The 17,877-nt window shown below is 37.9% G+C and overlaps 1 protein-coding gene across 1 annotated transcript in view; it reads right to left on the bottom strand.

Annotated features, from left to right (window-relative positions):
* DCHS2 (dachsous cadherin-related 2) overlaps positions 1-17,877 on the bottom strand; it is a 289,412-nt gene that overhangs the window by 135,309 nt on the left and 136,226 nt on the right. The window contains exon 3 of the mRNA XM_008992578.4: positions 12,209-12,440. Coding sequence (XP_008990826.4) covers positions 12,209-12,440 — 232 coding nt within the window. The remainder of the gene's footprint in view (positions 1-12,208; positions 12,441-17,877) is intronic.

Raw genomic sequence — 17,877 nt, 5'->3', positions numbered from 1 at the left:
GGAATCTACCCATTTGAAGTTTTCTATTTTAATAAGGTGAGCAGGTCCTGGCTGCTCCACCTATTGATGTTACTTGACAGAAAATCATGAAACTTCGCTCAGCATCTGTTTCTTCATAGGAAACACAGGGAAACAAATAGGCTCAACCTTATGGAGCACTGAGGAACTCAGCTGACAGGACAAGTAAAGAAAGAACTATAGCATGTCTACATGGTGACTATTCAATAACTTTCTGAAAAAGTTATTCTTCTCTCTAAGACATTCTACCGTGAATTTCTTTGATTTTATTTATTTATTTATTTATTTTGAGACAGGGTTTCACTCTTGTTACCCAGGCTGGAGTGCAATGGCGCGATCTTGGCTCACTGCAACCTCCGCTTCCTGGGTTCAGGCAATTCTCCTGCCTCAGCCTCCTGAGTAGCTGGGATTACAGGCATGCACCACCATGCCCAGCTAATTTTTTGTATTTTTAGTAGAGATGGGGTTTCACCATGTTGACCAGGATGGTCTCGATCTCTTGACTTCATGATCCACCTGCCTTGGCCTCCCAAAGTGCTGGGATTACAGGCTTGAGCCACCGCGCCCGGCCTTGATTTTAATTACCTTAACATGAAAGATCTCATTATATTCAACAACTTAGATTATACACTTAACAAATGGCACCAAAAATGAACAAATCATTGGAAAACATCTCTCCAGAAAGAAATGCATAATTAAAGCACAGTCTGTGAACATCTATAGTTTTTGTTTTCAACTTGAAGATGAAATTGTACATCTAGGCTTTGCCACTTGACTACTTTCTGAGGCTGATTTGAGTCATGTGCACACACTGGTTCCCAGACACATGAAGCAAAAGCAAGACCTTGACTTACAGTGACATTGCTTTGGTAAGGGAAATGCTAAATACCTGCTACTTGGTATCTTCTAAATCTTAGATATTTGTTTTTATTCTAAAGCCAACCTATGTGTCCATAACTGCACAGCAACAATTGTACATCTATATATCAGTAAAATTCATAACTTTAACTAGAAAAAGGTATGGAATTTTGTACTTGTGATTTTCAGGCGACGCATACCACCTTTTTTTTTTTTAACTATCAATCTCATCACAAAAGGTATAATCACATGTGTTTTGTATATTGGAAAGTAAATTTGCCAATAATAACTTTAGGTAGAAAATGTAAGAAAATCCTTTTAATATTATTTTGACCTTTATTTTCACCAAAAGTAATAGGGTAGTATCCATTAAAAATATGAGCTTTACAAAAGTGCAAAGTTTCTAAAATTATCTGAGAAGTCAGACCTCAGGAAAAATGCAGAAAAAGAAGGCATGGCCAGAGGTTCCGGAAGAGGGACACCCATTGACCATGCCTTCGGGGTTCTTGTTCGGGTTTACTGACATAGAAGCTGCATTAAGGAAACTTCCTTCTAGTGATGAAAATGGCAATGGCATTTTAGACAATGGCACTTGTGATGGGTTTGTCTGTCTTATGTTTAGACAATGGCACTTGTGATGGGTTTGTCTGTCTTATGTTTAGACAATGGCACTTGTGATGGGTTTGTCTGTCTTATGTTTAGACAATGGCACTTGTGATGGGTTTGTCTTATGTTCAATATGACCAACAAGAAGCAGAAGGATTTGGGGAATGGTGGGCATCAGAGGAAACAAAAGGGCAACTGAAGGAAAAGCTTTTAAGTGACTCCAATAAAGTATGTACCAAAAGATGGTCCTCTTGTCGGGAAATGCTAAAAAGTGATTACACTACAGGTTCTCAATGGGAGTGTAAAGAGGAGGGGTGTGGGCAAAATTTGGAGGGGGTTATAGTCTGGAAACCATATTCAAATACTTGCCATTTTCATAATATAGTTTAAAATTACAGAATTAATGCAGCTGCAATAAAAAATTACAAAAATATTTAGAGTGGTATAAATACTCAAAATAGAAATCAATAAATCATATAGGTTTAGCAGAAAAATACTGCCTTCACAAACAGTTGCTTCTGAAAAGATGTCTTCTTATTTATACAATAGTTTTTAGCTATTCAATGTATTTAACCTCCAAATCAGCAGTCCCCAATCTTTTTGGCACCAGGGACCAGTTTCATGGAAGACAATTTTTCCACAGAACAGGGGTGGTGGGGTAATGGCTTCAGAATAAAAGTGGTCCACCTCAGCTCATCAGGCATTAGTTAGATTCTCATAAGGAGCACTCAACCTAGATCTCCTGCGTGCATAGTTCATAACAGGGTTAGTGCTCCTCTAAGAATCTTGCACACACACAAATTATGAAGGACTCCATGTTTGTTCAGCAATGAAAGGCTTATTATTATTATCTATGTTATTAACTTTTTATTTTCTATAGGGACTTTCAAGGATTTCTAGTTCCCCACTGGTGCCACTGCCCCACAAATCACCGCAACCCACCAGACTAAATATGGACGCTTCTCTAAACCAATAAGGCTGAGATAATAAGAAGCAACAGCTTGCTTTATCCTCACCCACTGACAAGCTCAGCCTTCTGAGAAGAGATAAGTAGCCATCCCATCCGATCACAAAAGGTGTCGAATCTGGAATTTAGTTGCCCTTTCAGAAAAGTCAAGTGTCCAGATAAAGACTCCCTTACCTGTCTTCTTTGTAACATTCCCAATTTCCGATAAATGCAGAGGTTCCTTTTGGGCCTCTTTCATGACACTCAGGTAATATAGGTAAAATTAAGTATAAAATAAGACAAACACAGACAGATAATTTCCATCTCACAGACCATCACTGAAAAGATTACTAAAGGAAAGTCTTGTTTTCTAGCACTAGGGGCTCTGACTAACCTTCCTCCTGAAATCAAGTGCTCCGTAAAATATAAAATACATCATCTTAAATGCCTCAATAAACTGATAATAAAGAAGGCAAAAAGTTTAAGTTATGTCAAAAACTTAGAAGACAAGCAGCATAGTGAATTTGGCTTTTGACCTCAGGGCATTTGTGAAATCCTAGTGACCTTGCACTTTCCTTTTACTGACCTTGTGGAACTCATGGGGAGCAGAAGACAAGATCAAAGCTGTTTGTGGGTAAGTACAGTCTGGGGATGGAGAATCTCAGAAGACTTTGTCCAATAAAGTTAGGTCCACACAGGTTTCAGTTTAAGGATGAACTAGAAATAAGTTCTTGTATCCCCAGTAGATTGCAAATAAAATTGTCTGGCTTGAAATTCAGTGATAAATAAGAGGTGGTAGAAATTTCCTTTGAGAATTCCTAACTACAAACCAGCATTCACATCAGTTTTCAGTCTGAACTCATAATACAGGATGATGCAAAAAATTTCAAGCCAAGAATTTAGTTTAAAATGGTAGGAAGTAGTATTTTCCTAGGACACTCAGGCAAAAGAAACACGAATACCTAAATACCTTCCAAAGAAACCCACCTTCATCTCAGGATTCAAAGACTTCTCTCAGATAAAGATCCAAGCCCATAATTTTTAAAAAATCACACCAAAAATGAAGAAATATGACAGTATGAAACCAAGGACCAATGGCAGATTTAAAAGAGGAAAGACTTCAGAAAATACAAACTGACAAAATGGTCTAGTTAAAGACAAACATTATCAGAGTGGATTTCAAAATAAATACAATCATATGTTGTGTATAAGAAGCAAACTTGAAACAAAAGAATACAGACAGGGTGAAAGTGAAAGACATCCAACTGGATTTCATCTCCACCCTCATGTTCCCTGACTCCTATCATCTATCAGATCCGTGATGACCCCTTGCTCCTTGTCTCTTTCCTTTGGTTATGTTACAGTTTTCTTTTTTGCCTTCCCTAACAATCCCTTGGACTTCCCCAGTGGTCCTTCTTCCTCCTCACAGTTCTTTCATTTATTTACTTATTTATTTTTGAGATGGAGTCTTGCTCTGTTGCCAGGCTGGAGTGCAGTGGCACGATCTCGGCTCACTGCAACCTCCGCCTCCAGGTTCAAGTGATTCTCTTGCCTGAGCCTCCCAAGTAGCTGGGATTACAGGCGTGTGCCACCACATCTGGCTAATTTTTTTTGTATTTTAGTAGAGATGGAGTTTTACCATGTTGGCCCAGATGGTCTTGATCCACCTGCCTCACGTGATCCACCTGCCTCAAGTTCCATCTTATTCATGCTCCCCTCCCTGACTGTTTTAGATTTTCCAGCACTCTCTTTAGAAGCCCTCCACTACTTGCAAAAGTTACTGTAATCAATACATGGAGTTTGCACTTAATTTTCATGAAACACAGTCACCTTCATAAGATAGTGACTCTCTGGCCTACAAACTTGATTGTACTTGAAATATAAAAATATCTTTGAAAAACATGTAGACCCAAGGAGTGGCTTATGAGTCTAAGAAAAGTGAGACAAAGAGAGGCAAGTGTTAGGCATGCACACTAGGTTCAGTAAATTTCTCTGAATGAACATTCATCACTTAGAGTGAGAGGGAAGTATTAGGATAAAGCTGTTTCTTCCATATTATATATGCTGAGTATTTCAAACATTCACTTTTTTAAACATTTGTATATAAAGAGGAGCTAGAATACCCATTTATTTGAATTTAACATTCTTTTTTTCAGCTTTATTGAGTATAACTGACTAGTAATTGTATATTTGAATCTAACATTCTTAAATAACTAAGCTCTCTATTGGAAGTTGAGGGGCCAGAAAACATGTAACTCCCGTATTCTTTATTATTTACTATATATAAATATGCATATATAATATATGCATGTATTATAATTCATATTATTTATCAATAATAAATCATAAAATCATAAATAAAATGAATAGCTCTCTTTGCCTATGTATTGGCCAGAGTAAAATTTGTGACACTATATTTTAATATTTTAAAGTACAGTGATTATTTAGCCCACATTTTTCACAACACTTGCAAATGGTCATTAACCACCAGTGCAGGGACCAACTTTAACTTTAAAAAATGTCATTAATTAATTTACAGAGCACCAGTTATTTTCTATTTTAATGACTGCTTGGATTTATGCATACCATTATAATGCATAATGTTTATCTATGTTCTTCATCTTGTTACTTTTTATTTAAATAGAGGAAACTGTTGAAATAAGAATTTTTTTGAACAGATGCAATGCTAAGTGAACTTAAAGAGATATATATATGTAGATATGCCTATGTAAGTTATGTGCATATATAAATAAAATCATGCTCTTCTACTAAGCACTACTTTCAGAATGAAATATCCTGAAAAAATATAATTTTTAACCAAAGTAGCAATTCACAATTAGTAAATCATTACTAAAATTGTAAGCTATGGAATAACTAAGAACAAAAATAAGCATAAAACCATGACCTTCAATGGATACAGGGTTTATATGTAAGGTTCTCTCACAAACATATACAAACCAAAAACTACAGGATAGCAACACCAATTTCTTATTAGTTGTAGATATTTATGAAGTCTCTCCTATATTTAGTTTGTGAGAATACAAAAATGGATTCACTAAATAGATTACATTGTGCTCTTTATTTTGCACACAAATCTTGGTGACTAAGTTGTGCTGGCTGAAAGAACTAGAATGGATTTCAAATTCTATCTCATATTGAGAATTTTTTAAAAAGTTTAAGAAAAATGTACCTGTTTTGGAAAAGTCCATTGAGTTCTACTTATTCAATTGGAAAGAGTAAATAAAATTCAACAGATAATTTGGTGTTCAAGTAGTCTCATATATGGAAATTCCTGTCACAATAAGAGATCATTTTTCTATCCTATTTAGTTGAATCAGTAGAATTTATATTTATCTTAACTTCATCTTTAGTGTTTTTGTAAGTCATAATACTGAAACAAGCCTTAAAATGGAAATGCAAGAAGTAAATTCAAGTGTCAGGTTTACTACTATGTCTCTGAGTAAGTCACTAAGACTTTCAGAGTCTTCAGTCTCTTAATCCGCAGATGAACATAAAAATATTCACCTTGTTTATCCCATGTAACTATTGTAAGACTCGAATAAGCAATACTACACATGGAAGAGACACTGAAAAGTATTATTATCTAAGACAAGCACAGAAGCAGATCACAGGTCTAGAATGGGGTTCAAGTTCAATTCCATCATCACTAACAGTGTACCCTTTAGATAAGTCACCAAACCCCTTCCAGCCTCAATTTCTTCCTCCACTAAATGAGGCAGCTTATTTTTAAGGTTTTTTCCCTCTTTATGAGTCTGTGATCTTGTACTAGAAAGGCTAATAAAGAAATTCTCTAACATGCTTTTGTTTCCTATGAAAGTGACATACACTGATTAGGTGCTCATGATTAATTTCAGGATCTGTCTTGCAAATAAAAGAAAGTCATCATTTATTTGTCAGGAACAGGCTCACATCCCTTATGAAATGATGTGTGGTATTAATTTATTAACTATATGCCAGAATGTTCGATATTAAATGTAGGAAGGTACATTCATGAAGAATTACAAGAATCATTACATGGTATAAAATCTGAGCATAAAACTAACATTGGAAAAGAATCTGCCCTTGAAATACAGAAAATGAGTCTATACTACATTACTTACAGTCCATGTTAAAATCCACACACCCAATACAAACAAAAGATTACAACTAAACATTGAGGCACAGCTACCCTTGTCTGGCAGTTTGATGTCCTTTTAATTACTTGTTTTTCTGTAGTGCTAAAATTGGATTTTGTGTACACCACAACTAAACATAGAACAGACAAAGGATGGGCAACATCAGCTTGTGGCTGTAAGCACTACAAAAGCAGGGATTCCTGTCTGTTTTATTCGCTGATGTATCCCAAACACCTAGAACACTGCCTGCAACATAAAAACCACTGAATAAATACATGTTGAACAGATGAACTGGCTTCCATTTTTTCCTTGAATACACAAGCTACATTCTGTTTATGACCTTTATTGATTTGTGTTTATGTCATTAACACGCTTCTATAAAAAAAGAGATAAACCACATGATTTAACCAAAGGCTGCCCTAATAAAAGAGAGTTTTTGGGATAACAATAAATGACCAACCCGAAAGCTTGAAACCTATCTGTTGCCTTAATATGATCTGAATTCCCCAAACCTCAAACCTTAGCATCATGCAATATACCCAGGTAACTAACCTGCACATGTATCCCCTGAATCTAAAATAAAAGTTTTAAAAAAAAGTAGTTTCTTCCATTATAAAACTACAAAATAAATAGGACAAACCCCAAAGCTAAAGAACTGCTCTCGGGCCAGGCGCGGTGGCTCAAGCCTGTAATCCCAGCACTTTGGGAGGCCGAGGTGGGTGGATCACGAGGTCAACAGATTGAGACCATCCTGGTCAACATGGTGAAAGCCCGTCTCTACTAAAAATTACAAAAAAAATTAGCTGGGCATGGTGGCGCGTGCCTGCAATCCCAGCTACTCAGGAGGCTGAGGCAGGAGAATTGCCTGAACCCAGGGGTCAGAGGTTGCGGTGAGCCGAGATCGCGCCATTGCACTCCAGCCTGGGTAATAAGAGCTAAACTCTGTCTCAAAAAAAAAAAAAAAAAAAAAAAGAACTGCTCTCTTCATGTTACTAAAGAGAGCACTTCAAACAATGGAGGAAGAAATCTACATATAATTCACAAAATGGGATTAAAAATACATGAAAAAAGAGCTAAAGAGAGCACTTCAAACAATGGAGGAAGAAATCTACATATAATTCACAAAATGGGATTAAAAATACATGAAAAAAGAGCTATTAATAAATAAGCCTCTTGTGTTTCTTCCCTTTAAAACTCAAAACAGTGTGGTCTGCCTTGTGCCCACATCAAAGAAACCCAGTGAACTAAGAATAAGAGAAATGAAGGCTCAACTCAGTATATCTCCCCTGGCGCCTAAACACATTTTACAGAAATATTCTTTGAACCAACAACAAACCCAGAAAACCAGAAACAGAACAGGAAGATGAACCCACAAGAGAAAACAACCATGACATTGCCACACCCCCTTCTAGTTTTCTCCAAAACATTTTTCATAGCAGACGAACACAGTAAGTCAAAGACCTCTATTTTTAATGCATGAGTCTTGGTTGTGGCATAACAGATCAATGAGAACTCTTTTGTCTGCAGAAAAACACAAACCTATATCAGAAAGCATGTTAAGTTTATAAAATAGCATGTTTGATAAAGAAAGCATCAAAATGAAAGAATGAATGAACCAGTGAGCAAATGAATATCTCTAAGAGAAAATTCTAGAGTAATTCAAGAAGAAGTAACAATGTATAAATGGGCTCATCAATTCTCAATATTCTCCTCATATGCTATAACATCTCAACCTGCCTATATAAGAACTTAGGTTAAAAAGGAAGAAGGACAATTGAAAGGTGCTGAGACTAGTTTCAAAGTTCCCATTGTCAAGGGCAGAGAGTTATTCTGGAAGAGAACAGAATAAATGCAGCGACAAAGGGAGGTAAGAAAAAGTAAAGTACCAGCACAGGTAAGTTGGAGAGAAAGTCTTGGGAGAGTTTTGAGGAAACGTGGGGATAGGCTATCGAGTCACTTACCATGCTGTGATTCAGAAAGAGGATTTTATATAAAATTTTGCTCCATTTATCAATGAAACTCCCATGCAGTTTTTAAGAGGCTCTAGGAAAGATTTAAATTGCTTTTTCAATATTTCTGTATGTCATTTACTCATTGAATCACAAGTATATGATAGAGGCACTTGCTTATGACTGTGTTTACATTGCCAGCCTCTGTAGCGATCAGCCACATGATGGAAGCAAGAAATTCCAGCTTTATGTAGGTTCCTGAAAGAAAATATCCAGAAGAGGAAGACTACACTTGAGCCTTGAACAACATGGATTTGAACTGCATGGGTCCACTTATACACGGATACATTTCAACAACAGTTGCAAGTGCACCTGCCTGTCCTCCGTGCCCTTCCACCTCTTCTGTCTCTACCACCTCCACTACCCACAAGACCAAAACACTAACCCTTCCCCTTCCTCCTCCTCCTCAGCCATGTCAATATGAAGATGAGGATGAAGACCTTTACTTAATGAATAGTAAATATATTTTCTCTTCTTTATAATTTCCTTAATAACAACTTCCCTTAGCTAGCTAACTTTATTTTAAGAATATAATATATAAAACCTAAAACACACAAAATATGTGTTAACCCACTATTTATGTTATGGGTAAGGCTTTCAATCAATAATAGGCTATTAGCAGTTAAGTTCTAGGGGAGTCAAAAGTTATGCAGATTTTCAACTATGTGGAGGGTCAGAATCTCTACCCTCTGCATTGTTCAAGAGTCAACTGTGTATTCTAATACTACTTCTTGTTCTGTTCTTTGAGAACATCTTTATATAGAAAATGTGTTACAGCCATTATGGAAAACAGTATGGAGGTTCCTTTAAAAGTTAAAAACAGAACTACCATATGATCCAGAAAGTCCACTTCTGGGTGCATATCCAATGAAAAAACAATCAGTATGTCAAAGATATATTTGCATTAGAATGTTCATTGCAGCATTATTTGCAATAGCCAAGATATAGAATCAACCAAAGTGTCCATCCACAGATAAATGGATAATGAAAATGTGGTATACATACCCAATAGAGTACTATTCAGCCTTAAAACAGGACTGCCTGTCATTTGTGACAACATGGATGAGCCTCAACGACATTATGCTAAATGAAAAAAGCCAGGCACAGAAAGACAACTACTGCATGATCTCAATTTTACATGTGGCATGTAAAGATACTGAACTCACTGAAATAGAGAAACAGTTTAAAAACAAAAATACTGAACTCATAGAATGGTGGTTGCCAAGAGCTGGGGTAATTGGAGATGTTGGCCAAAGGGTACGAAGTTTCAGTTAGATAGGATGAGTAAGTTCTAAAGATCTATTGTATAGTGTTAATAATAATGTATTCTAATACATCAATGATAATGCATTAATAATAATGTATTCTGTACTTGAAAATTGCTAAGGGAGTAGATCTTAAATATTCTCACCACAAAAAGTTCTAAGTGTGAGAGGTGATGGGTATGTTAACCAGCTTGATTTAATCACTTCACAATGTACACATATCAAAACATCACCTTGTACACCACAATTAGATACAATGTGGTCTCAGTTGCTGTCAACCAACAAATGAACTTTCAGAACTCAACCATTCAACTTGGAGACTGCCTGTTCAAAGGACAACTTTTTCCCATAGCTAGTCACGATGCTTTTTCATTCTCTTCCAAAGGTTAAAGTAAAGCACTACCAGGCCTCATGAATTTCTCATGAGTTATGATTAAGTGCGACCAAATTCCAAGCACTATTTGACTGAGAAATGTCTTCAATCTAAATGCACGGGCCTCAAAACTGCCAACAATAACAACCCAAGGCTTTTTTCATTATAAATTGGTCTTTGCTTAAAAATAAAATTCCATGAAACTTCCCTAAGATAATGACCCACATAAAGCGCTTTCCACGATTAACAATGGCATTTGTGCTATAGTCGCTGCCAGGAAGGGAAGCATGAGTCTAGCTACGGCCAGGACAGCAACAGAGGTCTCGTCTAAAAACAGAATACAGTATAGCTCATTTTTCCAGATCTTCCAGGGGAAACCGAATGGTGAGTGTGTTAATGTCTTTTTAAAACAATCTGTGAAATGCTTTTATATCCTGTGCCCTGATTACTGGCTGACCTATATATTTTTGGCATTGCTAGTGCCCTAGAGGGCCTGATGATTTGACGGGCAGTTAAGTCCTCAGTTAAGATGAATTTTGAAAAAGCTCAGATAAACAGACTAATTTCCTACAAAAGTATTTTCTTCTGATCTTTGAAATGTTAAAAGGACCACATCAGTGTATTATTTTGAGCAAGGAAAATTTTGCCTCAAAAGGACTGCCAGTATAAACAACTAATCCCTGGCCAGTTGCACAAGCCAGACAAAGCACAGTTTCCAGGCAGAAGCAGCAGCTCTCTACCTAATGGGGCTGGGTGGGAAGGCATATTCACATAGATTTCCTGTGTAAATTATCATTTGTTTCTACCGTATATGGCTATTTCAAAGCATGTTGTGAAGATCCAATAAGACAATGCACAGAAAATGTCTAGTGTAGCATCTGACATCATTGTCATTACAATAGAAACACATTCTACCCATTGTTTGGATCAGGTGAAAAAAATGCAAAAGAAAGAGGTTCTTTTTTTTCTTTCTTTTTTTGCACCTTCATTTTTTGACCAGAGTATCTCTACGCATCTCAAAAGTATTGTAATGTCATATTATATACTTAATATTTTTTAATTTTCTTATAATCAAATATTTAAACCATTATTTTGTTAGCAACAAGCTAATGAATAGAACATGAAAGGTAACTTCTTAAATATTTATTATTTCTAAAAGACAGCTTGTCCACTGGGCTTCTTTGGCAGATATTCAATTGCCATCGTAGAGAACTAAAAGGAGTTTTAGGTATCATTTTAAAAACAAGGAAACTAAAACCCAAAGAGACTAAGGGAATGCCAGACTGAGTACAGAGAAAAGGATCTACTTTGGATGCCTGTACAAATCTCTTGCCCTAATCTTAGCTATTAATACACCAAAATGAGGCTCAGTCACCCCACAAGTCACTCTCAGATGGCATGATCATACAATAAAGGGAAATTAACATTTGCAAGGTAAATAAATACTGGCTGACTATTTCTACATAAACTACTGCCTTTAGTTCTCTCACAAAAACTTTGCAACATAGGTATTATCAGTAATATATATATATGTGTGTGTATATATATATATATTTTTTTTTTTTTTTGCTTTTTTGGAGACAGGCTTTTGCTCTGTCACCCAGGCTGGAGGACAGTGGCCTGATCATAGCTTCATAGCTCACTGCAGCCTCAAACTCCTGACCTCAAGCCATCCTCCCACCTCTGCCTCCCAAGTAGCTGTGACTGACTACAGGAGTCAGCCAGAGCCCGGATAACACTATGTTTAAGGTAAGGACACTGAAACCAATAAAGACCACAAGATCAGTAGTAGGCAAAGCTGAGACTCAGATCCAGGTCTAACCTAACTACAAAGCCTCAGCCCTTTTCAATATACTTCAGTGCCAGCTGGAAGGTTAAGTGAGTCCTGCAACACCCCCATTATTGAAAAAATGTCACTTTTTCTAATTTTCTGGTTGTTAAGTAGTTAAGCAGAAAGTTTACATCCAAAGGATAAAAACTGTTCCAAGTTCACATACCTGTGGTGGAGTCAATGATAAAAAGGGATGACACATCTCCTGGAATAAGCTCATAAGCCACTGTCCCATATATCCCAGAGTCCCGATCAGTGGCGAGAACATGGATGATCTCGGAGCCTGGCTGTGTCTGACCACTGATACTTGTCACATAGGTTGATGGGTTAAACACGGGATGATTATCATTCACGTCCTCCAGGTCCACACGAACAAAGGCTTGGGCACTTAGCCCACCCTGGTGGATGAATGAGCAGTGATTACAAATGAGTTTGTGCCGAACACTGGGATGTAGAATAATTGACAATGACCCTAGAATAGATGTGAAACAATACAATTTGAACATAAACACATTTTGTCATGTCAAAAGAGTATGTATACATACATACACACATACACACACATGCACATCTATATATTCATTTTATTTTCAACCTTGATGTATGAATTCATATGTATTAGCATGGTATGTATACTTCACTGCTGGTTCTTAAGCATGGAATGAGATTTCCACTAACAGCAGCTATGAGGCAAAAATTTCATAGTAGAGGCCAAATATATTCAAGGGAAGTTGTCCTGATGTCCAAAAAGAAATCAAAATCACTTATCCCTAAGATAATTTTTAAATGAATGCTGGTAAGTGCTAAGAAGAAGGTGTGAGGAAGCATGGACAGGGGATGTCCCCGTGAAGCCCTGGCTAGGAAGGTACCACTGGCCTGCAGACCAACCCACATGACTTCAGGTAACTAGACTTCAGTTACCTGAAAGGAAAGGGTAATAGGCAGAGGAAAGAGCAGAGTCAAAAGGCCCTGAGGCAGGAGCCCAATGTGCCTTTCTGGCCTGCTAAGCCACAGCAAGGAAGCAGGAAGGGCTCAGGTCAGAGAGGCAGGAGCGGGTCACAGGGACTTTTGCAGATCTCTGGAAGGACCATGGCTCTTTCCACAAGAGGGGTTTAAGCACAGCAGTGGCCTGATTTCACTGAGGTGTTAACACTGCTCTGGCTGCGGTGTTCTGAACAGGCTAAAGGGCAGCAGAGTGGAAGGAGGGAGAACTGGCAGGAGGAGGCTCTTTGAATCAAGTCCAGAGTGGATGGGGCCTGAAGGAGGACAGGAGCAGTGCAGGTACTCAACCCAGACACTCGGGGTTGGATCTGTTTGGGAATTCTGAATGTTTTAAGTTTTAGAAGGGAATACAGCACCTAAAGCAGTGAGAAGTGGATCCCACACTGTTTATTTTGTGTTGCCTCCATCTAAAATCGAGAAGAAAGAGAGCAAATGAAACAAGAAAATAATCCTCTGCAATTCTTACTTTTCTAAAGTGAAACACATGTTCCTTCTTTAAAACACCATTTTCCATTTCTATCAGGTACATTTTGACACTTTCATCTTTGACAAAAATCCTTGGTAAGTCACAACAGCCTGGGTTTTCTCACTCATGTATCCTCCCCCTCCTCATCTTTTGTTTCCTTTTTCTACTCTGGCAAGGAGGCACAGAGCAAGGAGGAAAAAGGACAAGGAGGAAGATTTGGCAAGAGACAGAGGGAGAGCTGCTGCCCTGCAGATGGAGAGGGGGCGCTTTTTGACAGGGCGGAGGGCAGGAAAGAAGGTTGTTTGGGATGAAGGTAAGACAAACCCAGAAATGGCTCTCCCGCTCTGAGCTCTGAGCTCTGAGATGCCGTGTACTCCAGACTTTGAAGATTAAAAAAGAATGGGGAAATACTTTAGAAATAGTGTGATTTTCCATGTTCTGAGTTGAATAAAGTGCCAGAGCCATGCCAGGTATCAATTAGAATAGAAGAAATGGGGCTGGTTATGACTCCACAAAGAACAATGCAAGTTCATTCATCTGGCCTTCATGCTTAAAATGCAGGCTGGCCCTACATCTGCAGTCACCCTCAGTAACCTGTACGTCTCCAGGTATGACCTGTAAGAGGGGACTGCAGACGTGATAAGCGTATAGAAAATATTCCTTCACATCTGCCGTAGACCCTGCTGCTGCTCCAAACGGCCTTCCTTCTCAGTTTTGCTTTCCCTTTTCTTTCTTCCCTTTCCTCTTTTTTCTTTATTTCCCCTCAAGTTCAAGATGTCATTTAGGATGGAGGTAAGAGAAGTATTGAAAAAGTAAGGAAAATATGAAAAAATGAATATTGCCCCAGCTTAAGATCTTTAAGAACAAAGATCCTAAATCAGGCAATGCTCTAAAAAATATGCAAATGTTAGATGCACAAAGTAGATAATGTATTGTCATCGAACAATACATTTTTGTTGCAGGTATGGCAGGTGCACTAGTGGAGCTAGAGAGGGCTGGGCGTGTAGTGGCAGAAGCTAAGCAGAATCTAGAGGACAGGCTTGGCATTCAGATTCCTCTCACCTGATTTAAGTGCTAAGGAGGACAGACTTTATTCTACAGAGCAGTAGACTCCATCAGTATAAAATGTGGTGTGTACATTCTTTTTTTTTTTTTGAGACAACAAGTTTCACTCTTGTTGCCCAGGCTGGAGTTCAATGGTACAATCTCGGTTCACTGCAAACTCCACCTCCCAAGTTCAAGCGATTCTCCTGCCTCAGCCTCCTGAGTAACTGAGATTACAGATATGTGCCACCATGCCTCGCTAATTTTGTATTTTTAGTAGAGACGGGTTTCTCCATGTTGGTCAGGCTGGTCTTGAACTCTTGACCTTAGGTTATCCACCCGCCTTGACTTCCCAAAGTTCTGGGATTACAGGCGTGAGCCACTGGGCCCAACTACATTCTTTATAAATATATTTTTATCTGTTAATAAACCGTATATACATTTACCGTGCTAATGTATTATTTATGTTATAAATATCAGAAAAAATGAAATGTAATAAGACAGAATTCTAATGTCTTCTAAAATGCCCACACGGGACAACTATTGCTGTCCTTAATGAAGTGACAAGATCAAATCTAGATTTTAGAAAGAGGTATCTGGTGTAGGGAAGAAAAGATGTATCTTTACAAAAAAAAATACAGAAGTTCTTAGACAAAAAGCTGGGAAAATGCTGAGTTCACCAGGTTAAGTGGATGCATGATTTGCCTCAGAACTTCTCACAGAGACTTTTGCATGTACATTTCTAGAAGGAGTGAGTTCTGAGTTGTTCTCCACTCTTTTTAGGCCCCAGACGCTCTTTGGAAGAAACAGTTTGGAAGAAACCAGTTTCTCACAGAACACAGTGTGGGAAAAGTTGATTTAAACTCATTTTCTCTCCATCCACTGAGAGTGTACACTTCCCAATGCTGTGTAGCTAAATTTCTGTCCAGCTCATGAAAACTGTTTTGATAATGCAACCTCATAAAAGATTCTGAGTCAGAGCCACCCAGCAAAGCCACTTGCAGATTCCTGGCCCTTAGAAACTATATGAGATAATAAATATTTGCTATTTTAAGCTGCTAGCTTCAGGAATAATTTGTTATACAGCAATAGGTATCTAATACATTTCATAAATCCCATGCATAAATACATCTTAATTTTGCCTTATCTTTTCTTTTTTCCACCAATGATTCATATAGCATTTTTATTTCATTTTAACCATTTAATTGTTAGGATTATTGTAAGGAACCCAATTCCCTCAAATTATACCGTAAAAGATGAAAGTAGTTTGGGAAAGCTTCAAGCTTGAAAACATACAATATCAGAGGGAGGATGGTCGCCTAGGGCAGTCAGCAGAAGGAACATTTTCTACTGTTACTTCTACTTTGATAGTTGTCTGCTTTCCACTCTCTTTGTTCTTGCCTTCTGAGACTCCTGAATAGTAGAATATTAATAACATCTCTCCTTCACATCTCTTAGCTCTGGTGAGCTACTGTTTTATTCCAGTGAGCTTTCTATGTCAATGAACTCCAGTCTACATTTCATGATTCAGTGAACAAAGGTGATAGGAAATGAGGTTCCAGGTTGTTAAGGGGGAAAAAAGAAACCTAAGTTGTGATATCACCAAATCCAAGAGAAGTGGCATTCAAAGAATATTTTCAATTTCATTGAGAGAATGAATAAGATAAAAATAAATAAAGAATCCCAGGATATGGCACAACAGTAACCATAGAGAGAAAAGCAGTTTTATAGGACAGGTATAGAGGGAAAAAGAGATCAAATAAAGATTGAAAAGTAAGAAAACAGAGACAACTATCTTAGTAGACTTGATGTGAAGGAAAGAAGAGAAATAAAATGGTTTTCTGAAAAGGTACATGACATCAAAAGGAATCTGGGGTAATTTTTAACATAGAGACTATCATTGTACCCTGTATGCTTATGAGGGTCATTCAAAAGAATGTGATAAATTAATAATTCAGGAAAAAAGAGAAAATCATTATAGAAATGATATCTGTAAGAAGGTTAGAATGAATGGGACCCTAAACAGTAGAGAGATTTGCTTTTGATGCAAACAGGGACATCTCTAAAATGATAACAGAAAAGAAGGCAAAGAATGTGAGCCGATACACAGGTAAGTTAGTGGATTTGGTGGCAGGAAGGTAAGACCTTCCTCTCTCAAGCAGACCTGCTATTTTTCTCCAAGTGCATTCAGCTGCTGAGGTGCAAGGGCAGAAAAGGCAGTCAGATTTACACAGGGCTGGGGTTTTACCAGGAGAGTTCTACAGAATGGGGAAACTAAAAGGAGTTTGCAACTGAGTGACTTTAGTGATGGTTAACAAATCAATGATCTTAACATGGGAGAAGAATTATTGATTACAGCAGACATGCTACAGTAAATTAGACAGAAATTTAAAAATGCTTATCAGATATAGCATGCTTGAAACCAAGATGTCAAAGCTTGTGTAATTACTGGTGACAATCCTTGGAAAGGAGAAAGTCAAGGAACTGAGAGGCTCAGGGTGTTGGGTTTTTCAGTAAACAAATAGTAAGATCTCCCAGAATGGTGAGGAAACTGGTGAAGTGGAAGAATGTGAACAAGGGGTAAAAGTCCTAAAGTAATAAGAAGGTCTAAATCATGACAGCAAAAAAACAAAAGAGGAGGGGTACCTATGGTATAGTCAGACAACAGGAACTTTAAAAGAGATTCATTTTTGATGGAGAAAGAAGTAGAAATTACTTGGTTGTTGCCCTGGGCAACAAGCAGGGCATCCAACTCACTACCTACCAGCTTGTGATTGGTGAAATACGGGCTTCCTTGTGATACCTCAGAGAGTAATGGGTATCCTTGGAGGACAAGTTGTGTTTAATCAGGGCAAGAAGTTAAAGGAACAGAGACCAGTTTAAGTTTATAAAGGAGTTTGCTAAATAATGGACCATGAATTTTAAAGAGCATGGTAGAAGCGTTTGGAAGGGCAGAGAAGGCGGATAGGTATATTAGTCCATTCTTACATTGCTGTAAAGAATACCTGAGACTAATTAATTTACAAGAAAAGAGGATTAATTGGCTCATGGTTCTGCAGGTGAACAGGAAGCATAGCAGCTTCTGCTTCTGGGAAGGCCTCAGGAAGCCTCCAATCATGGCAGAAGGCAAGAGGGAGCAAGGCATCTTACATGGTAGGAGCAGGAATGAGAGAGAGAGAGAGGAGGTGGCAGGTGGTGGTGGTGGGGTGGGTGTTGCTACACACTTTTAAACAACCAGATCTCATGAGAACTCACTCACTGTCATGAGAACAGTATCAAGGGGGGATGGTGCTCAGCCATTCATGAAAAATCCACCCCCATGA

Source organism: Callithrix jacchus, chromosome 3 (assembly GCF_049354715.1).
Source record: "Callithrix jacchus isolate 240 chromosome 3, calJac240_pri, whole genome shotgun sequence".
NCBI classification, from domain to species: domain Eukaryota; kingdom Metazoa; phylum Chordata; class Mammalia; order Primates; family Cebidae; genus Callithrix; species Callithrix jacchus.
The sequence above is the reverse complement of the archived record's forward strand: the minus strand, read 5'-3'. Positions and strand labels throughout refer to the sequence as shown.